We start from the raw sequence: 23,124 nt of genomic DNA, 5'->3' as shown, positions 1-23,124 counted from the left end.
TTGCTTTCAACCAAACTGTCAAAAGATGCACTGTTTCAGTTAATGGGGTGTTGTGATGTCACAATGGCCTGGTTGCACAAGCTTGCTGACAAAGGTGGTGGTGGGGATCAGGGGCGGCGCTACTTTGCTTAGCGCTAATAGCCACGCCCCCTCAGAGGAGATTTTGGAAACAGAGGTTTCAGATCAACATGAAAAATGGCTTTTTAAGACATTTAGGTTGTGGATTTTTTTTTTATTATTATCGTAATTAAAACACCACTGGGAATGTTTTCTGTCTATATATATATATCACATAGGGGTGGGTGTTGTGACGATATAAAACCGTCTTACGATCTCCAAAGCTGACAATCTGTCATTTTTGAGAGATCGTTGTGTCACGATATTCTACGAAAAGCTGCTAGAGCGAGAAGGCAAAAGCTTGTTGACTGTCTGTGACTTTAAACTACAATGACATTTGAAAAATAATAAAAGTTTAGTTTCATTTGAAAATGTGGTAAAAGGTGTTTTTATTAATATTATTATTTAGCACTTTAAGATGTTTTTAACAGGGAAAGGACTTTACTAAACTTTATCAGTCATTCATGCTATAAACTTCATCAGTCTCCCTCATTTCTGGTCTTGGGTGACAATCATTTCCAAGCTCTGTTTTATGGATTTTAGCACAAAGGCAAAATAAAAACTCACTGATATTTAGAAGCTGATCATATGAAAGCAGTGCATTACCTGTAGCAGTAGAATGCACAATTCTTGCAATATTTACTGATTCATCTTAATAGATAACTATTTAATTTGAATAAATATAAATATCTGTTCAAAATGTGTTTACTCCTTTCATTATAATTCCATTTTTGTCAATTTGAATTTATTTTAAAGAAATTGTGATAAAATCGAAATCGTGAAATAAAATTGAAAAAATCAGGACTTTCTTTTTTCTCCATATCGCCCAGGCGTAGCGCGGCGGTTCTCTGGCTGCAGCCTCCAGGACTTCAGTGGAGCTCGCTCGCTCCACACACCGGGAGAGAGACAGCGGGCAGCCTGCTTGAGTCTCCAGAACTGTGATATTTTACTTATTTTTGTGGAGACAATAACAGAAAAAAGGTCCACTATGTTTCCCCTCTCTCGGGTTAATGCGGGACATCCTTCAGACTCAGTCACAGAGACACAGAAACACAGTGGAAGCTGCTGTCATCCAGACACACCCCTGAGTGAGAATAAGTCTGTTTGAGATCTTGCAGGCAGATGCAGCGCTGCACAGACCGCCTGGATTGCGGTGCATCTTGGGTAGTTTTGACTCACTTGTCAACCATCATGAAAATACGGCGAGAAAGGGGCGGGTGTAAGGCGCCTGCTCAGGCGGGTGCAGCTGGAAATCTGGAGCTGCACTGACTGCAAAACGACCTGAAGACTGCAAAACAATGCATTGTGGGAAACGGTGTCCTGGTAGTTCTTTCACTGTGACAGGATGCTGATCAGATTGATCAGGCCATAAAAACATTTAGAAAACAAAGTTTGTATCATGAGTTCTGCGTGCTAATTGCCGTGTTTCACTGCTGCACTTGTTTTTTTCTGCTGCTTTTTCTATGTTTGAATAAATACATTGATTCTCGGCTGATTCACATTTTCTCAGAGGCAGTGGAGAATATTAGCCAGAAAACTTCCATGCCGCCATTGGCATCAGAGCGATGAGAGTGACATGGTCAGCAGGAGCTCTGGTGAGAATTTGTCTCAAATATCTGACATGTCTGTCACAGAAAATGATCCATTTCACAGGTTTCATCTTCATTCACAGCATCAGAAGACGACCAAAGTTCTGAGAACTGAGGTAAAGAAATTATGTTTCTTAGACCTGCAGAAGTCTAAACTTTGTGCACAAACATCATCTATTTAACACAAATGTTCAAGCACTAAATAAACTGACCCATCAATTTTGCTTATCTTTGACTCCGCCTCTCCATTAGACCCTTCCTGGTGGCTCCGCCCATCAGTTTCCTTTGAGGTCGTGCTGAAGTTAGGCTGACTGCTCGAGCTTCCTGTTGCTGGAGTCTAAAGATAGAAGTGCATCCTCGTTAAGAACCCTTACAGGACAGCACAGGTACTTTGTTTACTACCTGCTGAGTCTGAGGGGCGGGGGGAAAGGGAATCCTGGCTGTGCTGCATTCTGCAGGGACCAGGCAGGACCTGTGAGGAGCCCAAAGCAGATCACACATCCGCTGCACCACAGATGAAACTCCACAACCTGCAGCACCTCTCACCTGTCTGTCTTCAGCGTCCGCTTTACCATGGCAACCGATGATCCAGCCCAGCTCTGACCTGCACAACAGTCTTCATGGTTATTCTCCTCCTGCAAATGTCTGCTGTTACATCACAGCAGAGGAAATCCACATGTCTAAAGAAAACATCTGCACGTCTTTCTCTCATCTGGAGCACATTTAGTACGAGTTTCACACCTGGCGACACAAACTAAGAAGATAAAAAAAGTCTTCATATATTTATAAATCCTCATTTTTTCCTTAATTAATTCCAGCATTTTAAAAAGAATTGTATATGTTCACGGGCGCGCGCCCTAACAACATTTGCATCTATTATAACATTCATAGCAGATTCAGTTAAATTTTAAAGTTTCTGAATAGTAAATACGATACCTGAATTCAAAACGAGCTTCATAATTTTCATAAAATACCTGGATCAACGGGGAATGTTGATATTTACATACGGTGTCACATTTATTTATGTTATGTTATAGAGTTTTCGATGTCATTCCGGTATTGACCAGCAGAGGGCAGTAACTCAAAGACATTTTTTGCATAGAAAGTCCTATAAGTTTAACCAAAGAAGAACATTAACAAATACAATATTTAAATAAAATTTTAAATAATATATTTTTTTTCAATCAGTGTTTGATGAAAAATGAAACTTAAAGGTGTTCTTGGAGTGGAGCTTTCGTTTTGGTTTTTAGTGTTTCGGCTGAAGGGAAAGTGAAAGTCAGAGCTCAGACTTTAACCTCCTCCCCGCTGCTGCGCCTCAGTCTGTCTCTCTGTCCGGTTCGGTTCTGTTCGGCGGGATGGCTGACGGTCCGCCGCTGATCGTGGAGGGGGACTGGGATCCGTCCCAGAGCAAAAACGTCAAGCTGAAGCTGCAGCTTTACTTCCAGAGCAAGAAGAAGTCTGGCGGAGGAGACTGCCGGGTGGAGCTGGAGGACAACGCCGCCAGAGTCTACTTCAACTCCGGGGAGGGTGAGTGCTCGAACCCGGAACCTCCAGATGTTGTAATGAAACTGAATTCTGTTCAACTAAACATACAGGCCCGCTCCTGTCAGCTGACATCCCAGCAGGCACTGCTGTTAAGTGCACGTGTGTGTGCGAGTGTAAATGTCACGCGCAGGCGTGGGGGGTAATCATAACTTCCCCTTTTCCACGCTGTCACAGAGTGAAGCCACTCGGTTGGGGGTGTCCTCTGAGGCTGTGATCAGCTGATCCCGTCAGTGATCTGGTGTTTGAGGAGGAGCAGCATCAGTCTTCTGATGTTCTCCAGGAGATTTGAGTTTCACACTCCGGCCCCCACCCAAAGAGAGCTGATATCTGCCCCACCTGTTTATGGAGAAGCAGGACTGCCCAGTGACTCAACACTCTTCATCATAACAGACTGGTCAAAGACTTTGGACTCAGCTCCATCCCGTCCTCTCATGTGTTGGGAGCTTTAAGGGGCCCTACCATGAAAATTCTACTTTTTGAGCTTTTAAATGCATTTTACTGTTCATTCCTCTCTAAAAAGAACCCCAAAACGGCAATTTGATCCGTTCATGCATTTAAGAGTAATCCTCTAAAAACCTGCACTGTCTGCAGCAGCCCCTCCCATACCCATGAAAACGAGCGGGTGGAAACGTGCTGATGTAAGTACAATGACATCTGCTCCCTCCAGGAAGGGTCTGAGCTGCAAGCTCCGCCCCCAGACTACAACGAACTTTCTCCGTGGAGCTGTGGTGCAGAGGTAGTTATCCCTGTCAGAATGTGCATCCTGGCAGGAGAGAACTACCTCAGCATCACACCTGTACCAGGAACTGCTCTCTGACCCGTCTTTCAAGGTGGTCTCGGTTCGTTTATAATCAGACTGAACTTCTGTTCACTCTGAGATTCCTCAGTCTGAATACGAAATGAACCGAGAGTGGAACAACTGAACCAACACGGCCACCATACCCGACAGTAACGTGATGTAAACACGTTAGAAATGAGCCGATTGGTGAGCTGCAGACAAATGTAGAACATTAGATTGTCATGTTATCCAAAAGGAAATAATTGATCCAACTGTTTACTTGTTAGAACGTTTATTTTAACACTAAAAAACATATAACTCTCTTTTCTGTGTCTCGTTACGCGGCACGAGCGCGGGCTGCTGCCGTGACGTCATCTTAAAGCTCTATTGCAGTTCCAACAGAATTCTCTTAAAAACAATGTCATAAAACCACAACGATGAGACACGGAAACTCATTCAAATGTGGTCGGATGAATTCATGCTCAATAAAACAACTTTTAACCTGATCCACATCGATTCTACCTACGTGTCTTTTAGCGTGTCTACCTGTAGCGTCTCCGTCATGCAGGATTCCTCCGCGGTACCAAAGCTGCAGTTAAAGTGTTGAACCTGACCTTCATACAGACGATGAAAACCCATCAGAAAATACAAAGTTTGAAGAAGTGAAAAACCCTGAAAAGCATTTGCAGACCGCAGTGCATCCATCTTTCTCTTCTGTTTTGACCCGCCCCCATCGCTGCTGGCCAATGACTGAGGAGATCTTTAGTCACGTGGTTTTGTTTACAAAGTTTGGTCATGCTGAGGAGGCTCGGAGGGGCAGGCTCAAGGAGGACATTGTGAAATGGGCGGGACCGACAAGGAGCGAGAGGCGGAGCCACAGAGATCGAGTCTTTTTACTTCAGTGTACTAACACAGTCCACAAAAATGATCATATTTAATAAATATATATTTTTTGTGGTGTTAAGGTAATATATGATCGTATATATATATATATATATACAGTTTACTCTGAAAGACTTAAGAAAATCATTGTAAGGGCTCTTTAACTCCTCCACCTGTGAGCCTGTGGGAGGGGCTCATCCCTCACCTGGAGTTATTCAAATCCCGGTCTCAGACTGGGAGGGACTGCTTGTCATTCCAGTTTCTTCACATTCAGTTGTGACTGGATGCAGAGAGAGCTGGAGCTCTGATGAAACCAGAACCTCTTTGCATCATCACTTTGCTAGTTCCCTCCCTGTACAAAATGCAAAAATAAAAGCCCGGACCCACAAAGCCCATTAGAACGATTCTTACTGGACGGGACGTCTGCCGTCAGTGTATTCACAATGAGTCAGAGAGATTCAGATTCACAGCTTTGCATCCAAATTAAAGCAGGACTGAGACTCGAAAACTGACGTGATGTTTGTTTGCAGTGAGACAGCAGGTCCTGCAGAGGGACAATCATCAAATCCTCCTGGGGGAGAAGACTATCAAGTTGAAGCTGACTTCAGAAGCAAGTCATCTGGAAAAGGTAAAAATCAGCTGATCAAAGAGAAAATCCATCAACAATCAACTAATCAGGGTTAAGAATCAAAGCTGTGGATGTTATTTAGGTTAATTCATCAATCGAGCTCAACAATTTAGAGATCAAAGCACAATTCTTACTATTGAGTATATGTTTGCACCGTTGCTTTGTCTTTTTACTGGATATTTTAAATTAAAATGACATGTATTAAATCTCTATTAGAGTCAAAACTGATAAAAGCACAAAGATAGAAAGAAATGGTGTTTTTCACTTCATACCTTTTTTTGGGCAACTTTCTGGTTAACTTCCACAGTAAACGAAAAACAAACGTCCCTGCTGTTTTGGATCATTTCACAACAAATCCTAATCTCCACAGTTTTTTATCATCAAAGTTCTCAACCCTGTTCAATCCAACTATCTCCACCAATCAGTCTTGGATGCTTAGTCTTATACGTCTTTAGTCTAAGCCAGAAGTCTACAGCCTGCGGCTCCGGAGCCACAGTGGCTCTTCTACCCCTCCACTCTGGCTCTCAGGCTAAAAATAAAATAATAGTACATTTTAAAAGCAGGGGTTGCTAAATTAGCATTTATTTAATTTATTTTGATTAAGTTTATAAATTTATGGCTGAGGTTAACCTAGAAGATAAACTGTAACAGTTTTTATACCCCTGCTGACTTCATTAGGTCGTGTTTGTCCTCCAGAATACACAGATTAATAATGCTAGGCAAAACTTTGGTAAAAACTCTGATCTTTTCTGATTGCTGAGTTTATTTTATGACTTTAAGGTACATTTTATCTTATGCTGGATGATAAGGGTTCGTAGCTGATCAGAGGGGAGTGGCTAAAATAAATAGATTTGTGTATTTTTCATAGACTTTTTTGTTAAGATCATTAATCATGTTTCATGTTTATGCTCCAGTTCACAGCAGTAGGTAGTAGGAAAAAGGATCACCAAAGTAAACCTAAAGTATTACCGTTTACAAAATCATTTGGTTCGCTTGAATGTTCCTGTTCAGCACAGGAAGTCTTTTAAAATAAATATAATAAAAAAATGACAATGTAATGATGTAAAGTTGTATTAAATTTTCTTAAAAGGGTAAAATAAAAAAAGTTTTGGAGCCCCTATCCGGTTTTGTTTGGATCAGTACCAAACAGGCCCAAACGGCTGTTGTACTGGTAAAGGTTGCAGACCCCTGGACTAAGTATTGACGTGGTTAGCTCCGAAAACCTCCTTTTGCTGACAACAAAGAGTGGAAGGACCAACGCTATCTACTATCTTCTCCACTTTTAATGATTTCTTTCCACTTTTACAATCTGTAATTTTGTCTTCTAAATTCACAGTTCTGAACAACCTGGAGTTTCCAGTCAGTTTCCAGTCATGACGTGTTTCCATGTTCAGAGTGCAAGTTCCTCCAACCTTTAATCTCAGTGAGATCTGACGAAGAGCTTTGGATAATCATTAATCTGCAGGGACTGGCATCATTCACCGTTTGGTTTTATAAAATAAAGAGCTTCAGCGTTTGTTGATCAAACTAAGAGTTTGACTGTTAAAAATAAAAGTGCTCCTCCTGCAGTTGAACATTAGATTGTTTCCTCAAACACAGAATCTCCATTTTCCAAACTAGTTCCTGGTCCGGGTCAGGGGGCTGCTGGGACCTATCCCAGCTTTTTGGTGAATGTGGGGTTCAGCCAGGATGGTCCTCCTGTCCACTAGAGGGCCACACAGGCACACCTAAAAACATTTTAGAGTGATGGAGTTTTTGGAGTGTGGGAGGAAGCCGGAGAAAACCCACACATGCACAAGGAGAGCGTGGAAACTCCACACAGAACGGACCCAGCTGGGATTTGAACCTGGACCTCTTTGATGTTTGTCTGGTGTGACATTTAGTGACATTTAGTGACATTTAGTGACATTTTTAATCATTTTTACATTAAAACGCCAAAATAAACCTTAATATGTGCCAGTTAAGTCACTAATTTGCATTTGTTATTTAGATGTTGTACATTGAGGCAAACGAGGATGTGAACATCCTGTGACTATGCAAGTTCAACTTAAGGTGAATTCACACCGAACATGATTCGTGCTTCAGAGACGGACAGTTTCAATGTTAACCAATGGTACAGGCGCGCTGAGGTGAATTAAAGCCCCGCGGTGAGATTTGATGGACTGGCGCAGCGTGAAGGTCTGCCAACAGCTCGATTTGGGCGACAAGGCGCGAATCGGGCGGCACAGCCAAAATGTGAATAGTTTGACAGGTCACTGTGTTGCATCAACCAATCAGGAACTCAGCTTTGGGCACGTGACATTTTGAGTGACCTGATCAGCGGGAAAATACTAATCTAATACAAGAGTTTTGGCTCTGTCGCTCCGCTGCGGTTCTCTGGCTACAGCCAGCCTTCAGCGGAGCTCGCTCAGCATGCCGGGAGAGAGACAGCCTTGGGTCTCCTGAACTGTGATATTTTACTTATTTTCCTCTAGACAATAATAAAAAAAGATACCCTATCCCCTCCTCTTGGGTTAATGCAGGACAGCCTTTAACCTCAGTCAAAAAGACCCAGAGACTCCACGGAAGCAGCTGTCATCCAGACACACCCCTCAGAGTGAGACAGAAGCCCCGATAACGAGAACTTCTTTGAAGGTTTTCATTTTTTGTAGATTTTTGTAGAACTCCTCACAATAAATAAATCTGATTATGTGTCTTCCATTCATTGGAGGTGTGGGGTGCTCGCCGGTGTGCATGCAGGCAGCCGGTGTGAGCGCCCTAACATTCACAGACACACACATGCAGCACGGCCTCTAGCTCAGGATCACGTTTGACAGGTGGCGAGCCGCGGATGCGGTGCGCGGTGAAAGAGGGGCGGGGCACAGATTTTTGGCTCAGAGGTTGGGGAGCTCTGATTTAATAAGAACATCCAGCACATCAAAAAACCTTATTCCTCAACATCGTATGTGTCTTTCACTCATTCTACGGGAGATATCCACAGACAGAGCTGGTAGCTCCTCCCACATGTGGCTGCGGCATCAGGAACACATTTTTTGACAGGCGGCGAAAGAGGGGCGGGGCACGCGAATTTTTCACGCAAATTGCGTTTGGTGTAAAAGCACCTTTATGATAAACTTTTAACTTTCCTTTGTTTACTCCTCAGAACTCAACAAGCAACCAGACAGATTCAGGTGAGAGTTTTCTGTTCACATCCTAACTACTATTTCTCAGTCCAAACACTTTGTTGACTTTAATGCCTCCAAACATATTTTATTATGTTTAATCAATCAAGATCTTTGATTTAAGCTTCATCTTTTCATGTTTACAGACTAAGAGTCAAACTGGACTGTTTCATAGAATTGAACTTTTGCTGCTAAATGATAAAACAACACCTTTTGTTTCATTTATTGAGCGTTTTTGTTTGAGATGTTTGATGGACAGATGTATAAATCTGATTCATGTTTGTCAGGAGCTTCATCAGATTTAAAGAGCTCAGAGTCTGAAAGTGAACCTGAAGCTGGATCTGCAGCAGACCAAGACGTGAAAGGTCAGTCTGTAACATCCTCTCCTCCAGGGGAATCACAGAGGGGCGGAGTCTGCCTCCAGTTTAGGATCACACCTTACTAAACCAGTGAGAGTTGAGAAAAAGAAATATCTAACAACTCCTGCATCAGCCTTAATTACCCGACAAATATGTGAATATTTTATTATCAATGTAGTTTAAGAAATATGAGCAGAGTAAACAATATTTAGCAAATTTTCAGTTTTTAAAATCATGGTTAAGATGAATACAAAGCAGTTATGTTTGACTGAACACCACATGATTTATATATTATCTACCTTGTGTGTATTAAGTTAAAAATACTACAGATTTTGAATAATTCTAAACAACTTTTGGAAAAAGAATGAGAAAAGCTGCCATTAGAACAATGTTTATAAGGCTGTCTGGTTGCTAGATTTGCTTTAAAAAGTTTACTAATGCTTGACAGTGAACTGTTATTTATATAAAATATCCCAAAACAACAAAAACTGATTCCTATTAAAGAATGCTTGTGGAGATTGTTGCTTCTTCATTTACTTTCTTGCTTTGTGTTGTTTTTCCTGTAAATCAGGACTCTGCAACCTGCAGCTCCGGAGCCACATGTAGCTCTTTAACGCCTCCACTGTGGCCCTGTTTTTTGTTTTTTATTTGAAAAAGTAACGTATTTTTTAGATTTATTAATAATAATAAAAAAAAACTCTTTTTACAAACAGTTGAAGGACAGTATATATTCCACCACCGGGATACTGACTACATTACCCATAATGCTCCAACAATCCATCAAGCAGTTTGGCTTCATAGTCTACCCAAACTAAAACAGTTTGACAGTCAATCTGGAGCCAGTAAACACAACCAGAGTTTAAGATGCTCTATTTTTGAATAAAAATCAAAGATATTTATGATTAAAAACATGATTAGGGTCACTTCATTAGCTCTGGTTTACTATTTTTTTATTTAGATTTATGAATTTCTGGTTGAGATGCACCGCAAACGTTAGTTTTGTGTGTGTTTATTTTTTAACACTGATGGCGTTTCATCATAAACTACTACATGAGATGATTTATGTGGTACAGGATGTCTTTTATTTTGAAAGAAAGTCATGTAGACCTTTACTACAAAACAATTCATATTTAGAAAAAAGGTTTTTTCTCTTTATTTTTCTGTTTTATTTATCCTTGAAAAAACACATGTATTTGTATTTATCATAATCGTAAAAATACCATGAATTCAAATTAGTGTCTTCTTTTTCTAAAGGGTGAAATAAAACCTTGTGGCTCCTACTGGGATGTAGTCAGTAAGAAATCCTCCAGGATGGCTCTATAACTGTTGAAGGTTGCAGACCTCTGATCTAAATGAAGAAAAAAGTAGTTAAATGAACTTAAAAGAGAAAAGAACAATAAAGAGAATTCCACGATATAAAAAATAACGTAAAATTAGCTGAAAAGTGGAAACCTTTTTAAAAGAAAGGCAAATGATAAAAAGTGGTTAAATACTTCACAAACAAAATAGTTTTTAAAGGATAAAACAATGAACTTGTCCTTAATAAAATCATTAAAGTTTGGTAAATTATATCATTACCTTGAATAAACTTAAAAAGGCAGAAAAGTTACTGGTTCAGTCTTTTTTGTGTTTGTTTTTTCCTATATTCTTGTTGTAAAAGAATGTCCAATTTAGTCAAGTTTACCTAAAACGTCTTGAACTCATCACCAATATACAGATTTTCAGATTAAAATCATAACTTTATTGTAACAGACGGTTGAAATAAGGTGAAGTTTCTCTGGAGTGTTCAAAATCTTTTAACTTGTAAAATAAATAGTAAATTCAAAGGATTGAAACCTGTCATTTTTCAGGGCGAACAAGAATAAAAGTGGTTATTTTAAAGCTTTGGATAAACTGTTTAAACTCAAAAAACTCAATCATACATTGACAGTGAAATGTAATGACTTTAAATAGTTGATTCAGTAACGTTAGCTCTGAAAAATGTTCTTTAGAAAATCTTTTTCCTTCATTCAGAAAGTAAAAGAAGAAGAGAATGTTTAGGATGTAATGATTTCTCCCTCAGCAGGTCTGCCCCCCGCTGTAGTTCTGGAGAACATCTCAGACAACTTGTCCAGAGATCTGCTGCTGCTGATGGTGGAGGCCGTCTCTGGCGTGAATGAGAATAACTTCGGTCTGGAGATCATCCGGGAGTCCCACGCAGCTGTGGTCACTTTCAGCTCGCCTGCAGGTAGGAAGTTCTGGCGAGGAGCGGCCTGAAGATTTTTGCTCTGACTCAAACTCCACATTCTGAAGCAGAAACAGAAATCTAGATTTCTGTGTTCAATCCTTTAGTTTCTGTTGTTCACAGAAGCTGCTTTGATCAGGGGTGTCAAACTCAATCGCACAGGGGGCCAAAATCCAAAACACACCTTAGGTCTCGAGTGGAACAGGATAAACATTTATTAAACACTCTAAAACCACATTTTTAAAACTTTAATACAGTACATTTTAACATAATTATGAACTAGATATATAGCATTAGCTGCAATAATTCTGGTGTGAATGCTGTAAGCTGAATTTGGCTGCTGAAAACACTGAAGCTGATAGCTGAAAACGCTGAAGCTGATAGTCAGATAAAAATATTAGATAAATGCCAAATTATCATAAAAAACATAAAAAAAACATAAAAAATAAAACTTAGGTTAGCCAAAACAGCTAGCATGTAGCTAAAAAGTAGCTAAACTCCAAAATAGCTTAAGAAAAATCTTAGTTATATATAAGTAAAAGTGCCTCATGTAAACACACCATTCGGAACACTCTTGACCCAATCCAAATTCCCTTCCGATTGAGATCGGTGGGTTTTACTGATTGTTGATCTGACCATGGTGCATGTAATCAACTCATTCTGATTGTGAGTCATTACTTTGCTGGTTTTTACGTCATGCATGGACAGTCTGGTGCTCCAGAAGAGGCTTTGGAGCACGAACAGGACCGATCGGCTGCTCTGCAAGAGCGAACCACGTCTCTGAACAGAACAGCCAGACTCAAAGCTTCACGTTTGTGAACAGGGAGGATGCTTCGTTATGGTGTTATGGTGACTGCAGTCCGTCCAGCTGCTGGACTCGGGAAAACCGTGTCTCCTGGAGAACTGTGTCTCTGAGTGGCTTCAGCTTTATGGTGCAGAAATGCTGCTCCATGCTTCGAACAGTCCCCTGGAAACCGTTCAAAAAATCACGAAAACTTGTGTTTTCAATCGTGACCAGACAAAAGAAAGACTGATGTTATTCTCACATATTTCCGTGCGGCCAAGATCCATATTGCTGCATTTCCTCCAAGTCTGTGGACCAAGAAAAAAACATTGGCAAAAATGACAACACACACACATAAACAACCCACACAGCTTAGACAGCGGCTGCATCAGGCAAGGGGGGGTGTAGCACCATGCAAATTTATTGATTATGTTAAACTTTATGATGTTGTGTGTGTTGTTATGTTGTGTCAAAAAAAAAGAAAAGAAAACATGAATATATAGCCTATTCATTGTAATTTGGCGCCCCCTTCCTGCAGATGGTAACCCTTGGCAGTTGCCTAGGTTGCCTATGGCCAGGGCCAGCCCTGCTGGTAATGTTAGGTTGAAGGAGCTGAAGAGCATATAAACAGATGAGTGATGTAAAGTAAGGACAGGCTTACTCCGTACTATGGTCCCACCCACAATTCAGAGGTGAATTTCTAATGAACTCCTGCAAAAGCTATGTCTTAGAAAACGACACAGGTTTTTAAACTTTGGCCAAACACACTGTAATCACAATTAAAAGACCTCTGGGAAAGCTTTGGAAATAGATGAAAAGATGATCCGAGTGGAAGTTAAAGGTGCTTCAGTCTTATTTCAGGAGAAAGTCTTCATTTATTGACTGCTGTAATTTCTGATGACAATGATCTCCAGCCTGTTTCAGGAGCATAGGGTTAATCTGGAGTATCTTGCAGTTGCAGAGAAGTTTATGACTGTCTGCGAGAAACACCCAAAGCTCCAGAAGCACGGCCTGACCGCCCGACCACTGGAGAAAGCAAGGAGTGTTCGAGTGGAGAGTCTTCCTTCAACTGCGAGCCAAGGTACTTAGAAGGATTTGAAATAGCTTAAAATATATGATACTTGTTGGTACTTGAATTTTCTTCAAGCAACAATGGGCTCAGAAATCTTTGGAGTTTCTTTTATTTCATTATGTGGCTTTATATTCTGGTGGAATTTACTTTTTTTTTTTTTTTTATTGTATCGATGTGAAAACATCATCCTTACTTTTTTCCAACCATACCTTGAACTTTTAAACAAAAGGATATCCAACAGATTTCTATGGTATACGTTTGTATCTGAAGTGCCCCAAATTTTTGATATTTTTAGTTATTTAGTTTTACATTTTGCATTCTGTTTTGGGTCTACAGTTTGTTATAAAAATACAAATAAAAAAGTTGTTGAAAACAGCCAAAAAAGTCTGAAAATTACAAGATAAAATCAATCACAATCACTCCTCTTTGAACTGCCACCTTAGCATGATGGAGGCGTTTCTAGGGCTTATGCCCCAGGTTGGGTCTCCCGTGATAGACGGGTCCTAGGTGACGACCCAGACAAATCAGTTCAAACCCTCTTTACAAGTATTAACCAACAAGATTCAGTTACATTACCCAGATTAGCGTCACCAGGGCCCCACTCTAGAGCCAGGTTGGCGTTGGGGCTCGTAGTCAAAATCCTGTGGGGCCACCACCTACAGGAGAGCTCAAAAGTGCCAGTGCAATGTGGTTTGGGTGGCAGTCAAAGGCGGGTACATCGATGGTCCAAACACTGGCCATAGAATTAGGTTTTTGGGACATGGAATGTCACCTCTCTGGGAGGGAAGGAGCCTAAGGTTGTGTGGACAGCCTGGACTCTCAAAGTGTTGGACTTCACCCTGGTAGACAAGAGGGTCATGACCCTTCCTTCAACTTCCTGGGGAAGTTTAATAACCATGTGGGGAATGACCGTGGCACCTAGAGGGGCGTGATTGGTAGGAATTTCCTTGATGATCTGAACCCAACCAGTGATTTCATCATATTTTATCAATATAAACACCATGTTTAAACACAAAGTTGTCCATCGACACATCTGGCATCGGGACACCATAGAAAGGAGATCAGTAATTGACTTTTGTAGTCATTTCAGGTGACCTTCAGCTATGTGTCTTGAACATTTGGGTAAAGACAGGGGCAGAGCTGTCCACTAATCACTACCTGGTGGTGAGTTGGATTCGTTGGCGAGGAAGGAGACCAGAAAGACTTGGCATACCTTAATGTACTGTGGGGGTCTGCTGGGAATGCCTGAGTCCTTCGTCAGGGAGCTCTTTAACTCTCACATCCAGGAGGTCTTGGAGCAGGTAACGAGGGAGGTTGGTGACTTTGGCCCGATCCAAATACTCCCCTTCTCCCTCCCCCTTAACCCTTCCCCTTGATTTGAAGTGGCAGTTGAAGTCAAAGTAGTGTCCGGATTATTATTTTTTATGTTTCACACTCCAGTTAGAGAAGTCCAAAGTCCGCTATCGTGAGAGTAAACCACGTCGCACTAAGAAGCACTTTTCTTCACTTTGGTGCGCTCTCTTTGGTGCCCTTGTTATGTTTATTCAAGCGCTGGAAGCTCCGCGCTAATGCTAGCGGACTGTTTATGTTGATGACATCATTGAACAAAAGTCATGACCGGAATATTAGACACTATATTTCATCACCCTCCGTTTGGAGCAACCACAGAGGGGTAAATGAATGGGGAGGGCTAAGGGAGAGGGAAAAGGGGAGTATTCGGATCGGGCCATTGAGTCTAAGATTACCATGTCCTCCATCTCTATTCTCTCTGCTGCTGTTCGGAGCTATGGTCACAAGGTCTCTGGTGCCTGTTGTGGTGGCAAATCCCGAACCCTGTGGTGGACACCAGAAATATGTTAGGGATTCTCTCAAATTGAATCCTACCAAGCCTGGCTGACTGACTCATAAGCCAGCTCATTTTCAGTGCAAGTGGAAAGCTGTTGGCTTCAATGAGGGATATTATTAGGCAGTGACAAGAATACTTTGAGAATATCTTCAATTTTGCTGACACGTATCTTTTTGAGGAAACAGAGGCTGAAGACTTTGGGATGGGAGTGTCCATCACTCAAGCTTAAGTCACCGATGTAGTCGACAAGCTTCACTGTGGTGAGGCACTAGGAGTGAATGAAGTTTGCTCTAAACACCTCAAATTTCTGGATGCTATGAGACTGTCTTAGCTCACACATCTCTGCTACATTCCAGTCCAACAGTCCAGACCAGTACCACCAGTATGGACTGAGTTGGTGGTTACCCTTTTCAAAGAGGGGGATCAGAGGATGTGTTCCAACTACTGGAGAATCACGCTCCTCAAGGTCCCTGGGAAAGTCTATTCCAGGATACTAGAGAACTATTGAGTTTAGTTAATAGTTCGGTCAATAGTCAAACTTTAAATTCAGGAACAGCAGCATGGTTTCAATCCTGGTTGGAGAACAGTGTATCAACTATACATCTTCTATAGGGTGCTGAACAGTTTGTGGGAGTTCACTCCTCCGGTCTATACGTATGTGTTTTAGGGATTTGGAGAAGACATTTGACCGCATTCTCTGCGGTATCCTGTGGAGAGTGCTCAGTGAGTATGGTGTATGGAGAGCCTTACTGAGGACCGTTTGTTCTCTATATGATCGTAGCAGGACTTTGGTTTGTATAACCAGCAGTCAATCAGACCTGTTCCCAGTGGATTCTGGACTGCGGTTGGGCTGCCCTCAATCATTGGTTCTGTTCATAATCTTTTATGAACAGAATTTCTAGGTGCAGTCAGTGACAGGAGGGAGTCTAGTTCGGGGACCACAGGATCTCCTTCCTGCTCTTTGCTGATGACGTTGTCCTGTTGGTTTCACCGAGGCAGGACTCCTAGCATGTGTTGAGGCAGTTTGTGTCTGAGTGTCAAGTGGCTGGTCAAGTTTGAGGCCATGGCTCTTGACTGTAGAGAGGTAGTTTGCCCTGTCTGGGTGGGTGGAGTGTTCCTGCTCCATTTGGAGGAGTTTAAGTATCTTGAGGTCTAGTTTACAAGAGAGGGAAAAAAGGCACCTGAGGTCCACATGCGGCTTGGAGCTGCATCTGCTGTTATGCAGTCGCTGTGCAGGTCTGTTGTGGTAAAGTGAAAAGCTCTGTCACTCGAAGAGAGCTTGGAATAGAGCCGCTGGTCCTCCACATCAGAAGGAGCCTGTTTAAATCCCTTGAGTGGCTGGTTCAGATGCCTCCTGTTTCCATTTCGATTATGACCCACATGACAGAGACTCTGGGGAAGAAGAAGAACCAGGACACGCTGGAGAGACTTCGTCTCTCAACTAGCCAGGGAACATCTCCGGTTTCCCCCAAAGGTGCTGTTGGAAGTGGCCGGAGAGAGGGGAGTCTGGGCATTACTCTTTAGATTGCTGCCCCCATCACTCAATCCCAGCCCAGATGAGCATGGATGGATGGATGGATGGATGGATGTCAAATCTTAAAGTACATTGCTGTTTCTGATTAAGAACATAATTGCGTTTTAAATTAGTTTGTGGTTTCTCTGCAGACATGCTGGAGCTTTGGTTGGAGAAGATCTGGGTTCTACCAAACAACGTTGTCATGATCCCAGAGGAACAAGCGGCCATTGTTTCCTTCAGTGACCCCAAAGGTTCTATCTTTTGTTTGTTTACTGATGGTCAAATCTGTGGCTTTTCAAGCTTTATTATTGCCAAAAAAGTAAAACTTCTAACAGTCTGTAGTGATTGAAAGGTAAATGGCTTAGATATTAGATAATAGCAATGTCTGTTTCTGTGTTTTAAGGCACTGAACTCTGATGGATAAACAAACACAATTAAGTAGCTCATTTTTACAACTTTGGTAAATGTTTAGTCTAAATGGATAAGATAACTGTCAAAAAGAAATGTTTGTGAAAAGACAAAATTAAGTACAAATTAATAATTTGTTCACAGCTTTGCAAAGAAAAAAATGCAACATTTAACTTTGTGTTTAACATGTTTGTTCTGAATATGACTGCAGCTTGTCTTGAATCCAAAATTACCCATTAACTTACCATCAAAAATACTTCATGGAGTCACAGGGATCTACATCGAGTCAGGAAACGTGGATACATGACCATTGAGGCTCTATTTATCAAACTAAAATAGAATTAAACTTTTTAGAATGTTGTAGAATGTTGATCCTCAGGCAGGAAAATTGTCTGGTAACCATAGCTCTGCTAAATAAAACCAAATAATAGCGATGTGCTGCTGCATTTTTGATGCCAGGCGACATCAGCTGATCATGTAAACAATGCACCAGAAGTGGTGGAAAAAAGAGCAAAAAGAGCAGCAGACATCCTTCTTATTAGGATTAAAAAAAGTCCATGTTCGACAAAAAAGAAGATCATAATAATAAAATTATCATATTTTTTACTGCAGCACGTCTTGGCTGGCAGGTAGCCTACACTAGTTCTGAGTTGGCTTTGCTGTTTTTGTTTTGCTATCCTCCTATTATCAACCAATTTTGACAGAAGTGGATATTTTTTACACCTAATGAATCGAGGGACATGTCTGCTACTCCTTTTTGGAAAGTTTTTCACCATTTCTGGATTTGAAACTATCCACTGGTGCATTACGTACACAATCAGCTGTTGTCACATGGCAACAACAAAATACAGTCGGAGACTGCTGTATTATCATCTGTTTTATTCAATTCAATTCAATTTATTCATTTGTCATTGGCACAGAATAACAATGAAATTGCGTTTAGAGCATCTATACTCCATACTTCATAAATAATAATAATAAATACCCCTTAGTCCAGTGCAAACATTTGATCCAGAGTGAGACAGTTCCAGTGACCTTCAGACAGAGACCTGAGAATCGTGATAAAATGCAACAATGCAACCAGTTCAGTGTTATTGCAATGTAGCAGATACAGTTATGATCTGTGAGCAGGGGGGGGGGTCAGGTCAAGGGAAAGAGAGAAAAAGAGACATAATGCAACAATGCAACCAGTTCAATGCTATTTAAAGGTTGGATGTGGGTATTGTTTGTGAGAGGGGGGCAGAGAGGGGAGAGGGGCAGAGTTCAGAAGCCTCACAGCCTGTGGATACAGACTGTTGGCCCTTCCCCCTGAGGGCAGCAGGTGAAAGAGGTGGTATGCAGGGTGATGTTGGTCCCGCAGGATGTTGTGGACTCTTCTCAGACAGTGAGTGGAGTAGATGGTGCTGATTTCTGGCAGAGTCGACACAGAGTTCAACTTTCACTCAGAGTTGTAGTAACATGAAAATGTTCCTGGAATGGGATCAATAACATTCATAAAGGTTTAATTTTAATTTAGTTTAATAAACAAACCTCAACAGGCATGCACAATTTGAATAATCAATGTTGTGTGATTTGATATGTATCCTTGTGATCCCATGATGCATTTTTGACAGTTAGTTAACATGAGGAATTTTGTATTCAAGACTAAGAAAAGTCTTCAACTAAATGTTGTTTTTATATTTTTTGTGTTCATTTGTGCAGAACTTTGTCTTTATGAAAACGTTTCTTATTGACAGATATCTTCCTACATAAGTTTGCACAACTACCTTTTGTAGATTACCAGTAATTTTCAAATTTCTTACAAAACCCAAAAGCTAGGAGTCATAGTCACAGGCTATGGCACATTGGCCTACTTATCTGCAGAATTAATTGTGCTAACAGTAATGTTTGGTTGACAGGCTTTTAGTGTCAACATTATGTTAGCATACTGAGTTTCCTGTACTGAGCAAAACCCATTAGCACACCTGCTGGCATACATGCAACACGAAGTGTATCACTTGAAGTTATCCATTGCGTTATAGAAAAAGAAAAACACAATCAAGTGACAGATATACAAAAACACAGAAACGTCAACAACTTCTAAAGACTAACAAAGGTTTAAAATAAAAAAAATGACTTTCAGTGCTAAGCTGAACCATTGCTTACCTATGCCTCTCCTTCATCTTATCTTTTTGCAGTTGTGGAAAGTATTTGCTCAACAGTAGACCACATGATGCGGTCTACTCCTCTCAAGCTGTATTCTTACTATGAATCTCTTGGAAGTGCCCTGTACGGCAAAGACCGCCCGACCTGGGAAATGCCCAAGCCCTTCACAGAAAGAGTCCACCCTGTTATCTGGAAGTTCCTCCACATGAAGAGTCTGTGGAAAAGCATCAGTGATCAGATGAACCCTCACTTCTGCAGTGTGAAGATAGACGACCCTGAAGCAAAACTCAGCCCTCTGCAGAGCTTTTTATGGCAGAAAGGTCTTACTGCTAAAGACGTAGATAACTGGAAGCAGAACGCCCAACAGGCCTTCCAGCGTTTAATGTCTGAGTACTTGGCCTTCGAGTGTGTGATGAGCACAAAAGCTTGGAGAGTTGCAGAGATGGACATCCGTTCAGTAACAAACGGGGAGGCTGCTGTTGATTTGGATGCTTCAAGAGAGGTTTTGTGTGTTGCCTGTCGAGCTGATGACATGCAGAAAATCCGAGCTCCTGTGGAGAACATTGTGCTTAAAGCAATGAATTATATTGAACGTCAGGAAAAAGGCATCACAGAAGATTTGCAGTTGTCCTCTGCATGGTTCTACATCCTGAAGCAGGAAGGGTTTCAGAGAGCTGCCACAGACATCTCACCAGAGCTGCTCGTCTCATATGACGAAGGAACCAAGAAGTTAACCATGAAAGGACTCCCAGAAGAAGTGTCTAAAATGAAGTCATGGATCTTAGAAAAGAACACAAAAATGGCTAAAAAATCCATATTTATTCCGCCAGCACTTCTAGAGTATCTCAACACTATGGATCCAATGGACATGTCACAAAACTTGTTTACTTCTCACGGCATAAGTGCTGTATACTGCATTGACATCAAAGGGATAGTCCTGATGGGGACATCTGACAAAGTCCTTTCTGATGCTGAGGATAAAATTAGGGCAGAACTGCTCGTTCAGTCTCTTGATGTGAAAGATGAGGAGGTCTTGAACCTTAAAAACTGGGAAGACCTGAAGAAAAACCTGCTTGATACCTACAACAGTGCAAACAAGAAAACGGTCACAATCCATCTTGACCAAGAAAGACAACTCAAAGTTACTGTGGCTGGCTTCATGAATCCAGTCAAAGAGGTCAGCCGTGATTTGAAAAAGTTCATTGAAGAATACTCGAGAGTTAACGAAAAAGTCAGAGTCCATTCCAGTGCTGCTCTTGAGTTCATTGATAAGAGAAAAAAACGCAACTGGCTTAGCATTGCCAAAGACAACAAAGTGTTTGTCAAATTTGATTCTAAAAGGTCAAGAATGACCTTCAGCGGTGCTCAAATCAATGTCCAGAAAACAAAATCCTCCATCCTGGAAATGGTCCACGCTCTCTACACTGACACCTTAACAGTGGACAAGCCTGGCGCCAAAAAGTTTTTCCAGTCTCAAGGAAGCCTGTTCCTGTCTTCAATATTGACACAGTTAAACTGTGTTGTGCTGCTTCAGTCTGAGATTCCAGATGAAGAGGAGGAAGAGAGCTATGGGGAAGAAAACAGTCTTTGTTACTGTAAAGTTCAGACCAACTCTGGAGTTCAGCTTTGTGTTAGCAGAGGAGATATCTGCAGTTTTAGTGTTGATGCTGTGGTCAATGCAGCCAATGAAGACCTGCAACACATTGGTGGCCTGGCATTAGCGCTGCTCAAGGCTGCAGGCCCAGAACTTCAAAAGCTTAGTGACGATTATGTGGCTAAAAACGGAAAACTAAGGCCAGGTGATGCTGTTGTTACAGACGCATGCAACCTCTCCTGCAAGTACGTCATTCATGCAGTTGGTCCACGGTTCTCTGACTATGACAAGAAGACTTCTGTGTCACGACTGAAATCTGCAGTTAAACAAAGTCTGAGACAAGCAGACAGTGTCAGCTGCTCCTCCATCGCACTGCCAGCAATCAGCTCAGGCATATTTGGTTTTCCTGTCCAGCTCTGCGCTGAGACCATAGCTCAGGCTGTGAGGGAGTTTTGTGACAGTCCACAAGGTCCACGGAGCTTAACTGAGATTTATCTAGTTGACAACAAAGAAGATACCATCAAAGTCATGGCCACGGCGGTTAGCAAGGAGTTCAGTGACCTCGGACCGGTCGTGACAATCCCCCAGCAGAGGAGCAACAAGGACCCCAAGCCTTCAGGGTAATGAAAAATAAAAATCGTTTCTGTTCAATAAATCTTTTAGACGTTCAAGTTCCAAACATTCAGTCTGATGGATTGGAAGTTTCTTTGTTTTCTATGTGACCACCAAAAAAATTGGGAATCTGGGAGTAATCAAATGTTTGCTAACTGACTTCTGAAATTGTATTATCAGAAAATCCCAGCATACATGCCAGTCCATAATCTCTAAGGTTGCTACAAACTATTATTTTAATAGTCAGCTTATCACGATTTTCTTATTCCCTGATTAGTCAACTTTCAGTTTTTTTTACGACTAATTGTATCATGCATAAACTCGATGCAAAAAAAATTATGGTCATCATTAGCGTTAAATTTTAAGTGTTTAAGCTACAGTATATGCTAACTAAAAATAAACACAATTAAGATGGTAGTTTATTAAACCTTTAGTGACTCATGCAGCGTTTGTCTTTCCTTTGTTTTCTGGTATTAGAACAATACTTAAATCAAATGATGTGGACATCTAAAACAAAGAACTATTTCTTTTACTAAAAATAAAGTTTTGGTCTCACTGACTCGAATATAAAAAAAATGCTTTTTGTGGTGCTGAGTGTTCACAACTGTATTTAGCTTGACTGCACTGTGTCTCTATATAATTCTAAGTTGTACAATGCTTTTGCTCGTAGCAACAGTAAAGATTTCTACATGGCTCGCAGAGACTTGATCTCTTTTGAGGGCAGATGTTCCCTTCACCAGAGACATTTTCTTCAATAGGGTAGAGGCTGCAGGCATACACAGAAAACATTGAGCTAATAAGTTAGCTTTGTGTTTGGGCTAATGTTAGCATAGCTTAGCTTACCTAGACAAAGATCCCTCTTCAGCATTATCATACTCAGTCACTACGTGCTTCCTCTTCAGATGTTCATGCATCGCCATGGAACACAAGTTCTGCCTTGCAGTTATTGCATTTGACACTTGTGTCTTTTATTTTACTCTTTTTATGTTTCACACTTTCCTGCTCTGTTGTCGTGTTGTTCCGCCAGGTTCACACCGCACGCACGCGGAAGCGCCGCGAAGCAGGGTGCGTGGAATCCGTTTCACCTCCAGTTCACACCAGACTCGTATTTTTTCACGACGGTCGACAGGCGCCTCTGCTCAGCTGTGGTTATTTAGAGCTTCCACAATTAATTTGAAATCGTCCATCTTGACTTATCATTAACTGCTTTCTGCCTCTCTCTCATTGATTGATCGACAGATTTTTTTAAGTCACATGACTCTTCCGGTTCATCACAAAAACTTGGATGCTTGTATGAAACTTTTGCTTCCAAAGGTGCTGCGGTAGCTGCAGGAATTCTGCAGGAGGGGAGCACAGTTGAAGAACACTACCGCTCGTTCGCTACACACAGGCACGCACACACTCAAAGCGAGCCTGCATGGAGAAATGGCATCAGCTGACTAAGAAGCAGCTCAAAAATATCCTGGTAATCACTGAGAATAATTATCATCCAGAGCAGGTGTTTATTATGGATGAAACCGACAAAATCTGGATAGAAATTCCCTCTCGCACATATTTTACAAAGGAGGAAGCACATGCTTTTTTAAAGGCACAGAGACAGAGAGACAGTCCTCATGAAAAGTTTGCAGTCTATTGTTCTGGATTAAAAAAAACTTCATGTTGAGCAATACTCCAATCTTCTTTAATAAATGTTTACAAAGCATGATCAGAAGTGTTTTTGATAAATATGGATTGGTCATGAACATTCTTCGGCCGCGGGGGATGTGGGATGAGACGGAGACTGGGGTTCTCTGTATTTGTGGATTTGGCGTATTCGTTAAGGTCTCCGGTCACTAACTCCTGTGAATAAGGGGAAAAACTCTAT

At 41.3% G+C, this 23,124-nt stretch overlaps 2 protein-coding genes across 3 annotated transcripts in view; one reads left to right on the top strand and one right to left on the bottom strand.

The window, feature by feature from the left end:
- Window positions 1-1,918: 1,918 nt before the first annotated feature.
- Window positions 1,919-2,894, bottom strand: LOC112141387 (cip1-interacting zinc finger protein; the record flags this gene model as incomplete). The annotated part of the gene is given in 4 exon segments (XM_024264514.2): window positions 1,919-2,043; window positions 2,109-2,178; window positions 2,253-2,354; window positions 2,681-2,894. Coding segments are annotated over 3 exon segments (224 nt in total), but the record flags the coding sequence as incomplete, so codon positions are not given.
- A 69-nt stretch (window positions 2,895-2,963) lies between these two features.
- Window positions 2,964-23,124, top strand: part of LOC112141385 (protein mono-ADP-ribosyltransferase PARP14) — a 43,310-nt gene continuing 23,149 nt past the window's right edge. Inside the window, exons 1-8 of one of the 2 annotated variants that reach the window (XM_024264513.2) lie at window positions 2,964-3,233; window positions 5,442-5,539; window positions 8,682-8,709; window positions 8,988-9,065; window positions 11,125-11,286; window positions 13,023-13,148; window positions 16,651-16,752; window positions 19,087-21,268. In XM_024264513.2, coding sequence (XP_024120281.1) covers window positions 3,062-3,233; window positions 5,442-5,539; window positions 8,682-8,709; window positions 8,988-9,065; window positions 11,125-11,286; window positions 13,023-13,148; window positions 16,651-16,752; window positions 19,087-21,268 — 2,948 coding nt within the window. In that variant the 5' untranslated portion in view covers window positions 2,964-3,061. Of the gene's footprint in view, window positions 3,234-5,441; window positions 5,540-8,681; window positions 8,710-8,987; window positions 9,066-11,121; window positions 11,287-13,022; window positions 13,149-16,650; window positions 16,753-19,086; window positions 21,269-23,124 lie in introns of both variants that reach the window. The other variant, XM_024264512.2, reaches the window with a different exon arrangement.

This window comes from Oryzias melastigma, unplaced genomic scaffold (genome assembly GCF_002922805.2).
Source record: "Oryzias melastigma strain HK-1 unplaced genomic scaffold, ASM292280v2 sc00240, whole genome shotgun sequence".
NCBI classification, from domain to species: domain Eukaryota; kingdom Metazoa; phylum Chordata; class Actinopteri; order Beloniformes; family Adrianichthyidae; genus Oryzias; species Oryzias melastigma.
Note: the sequence above shows the minus strand (reverse complement) of the source record. Positions and strands in the feature narration are given on the sequence as shown.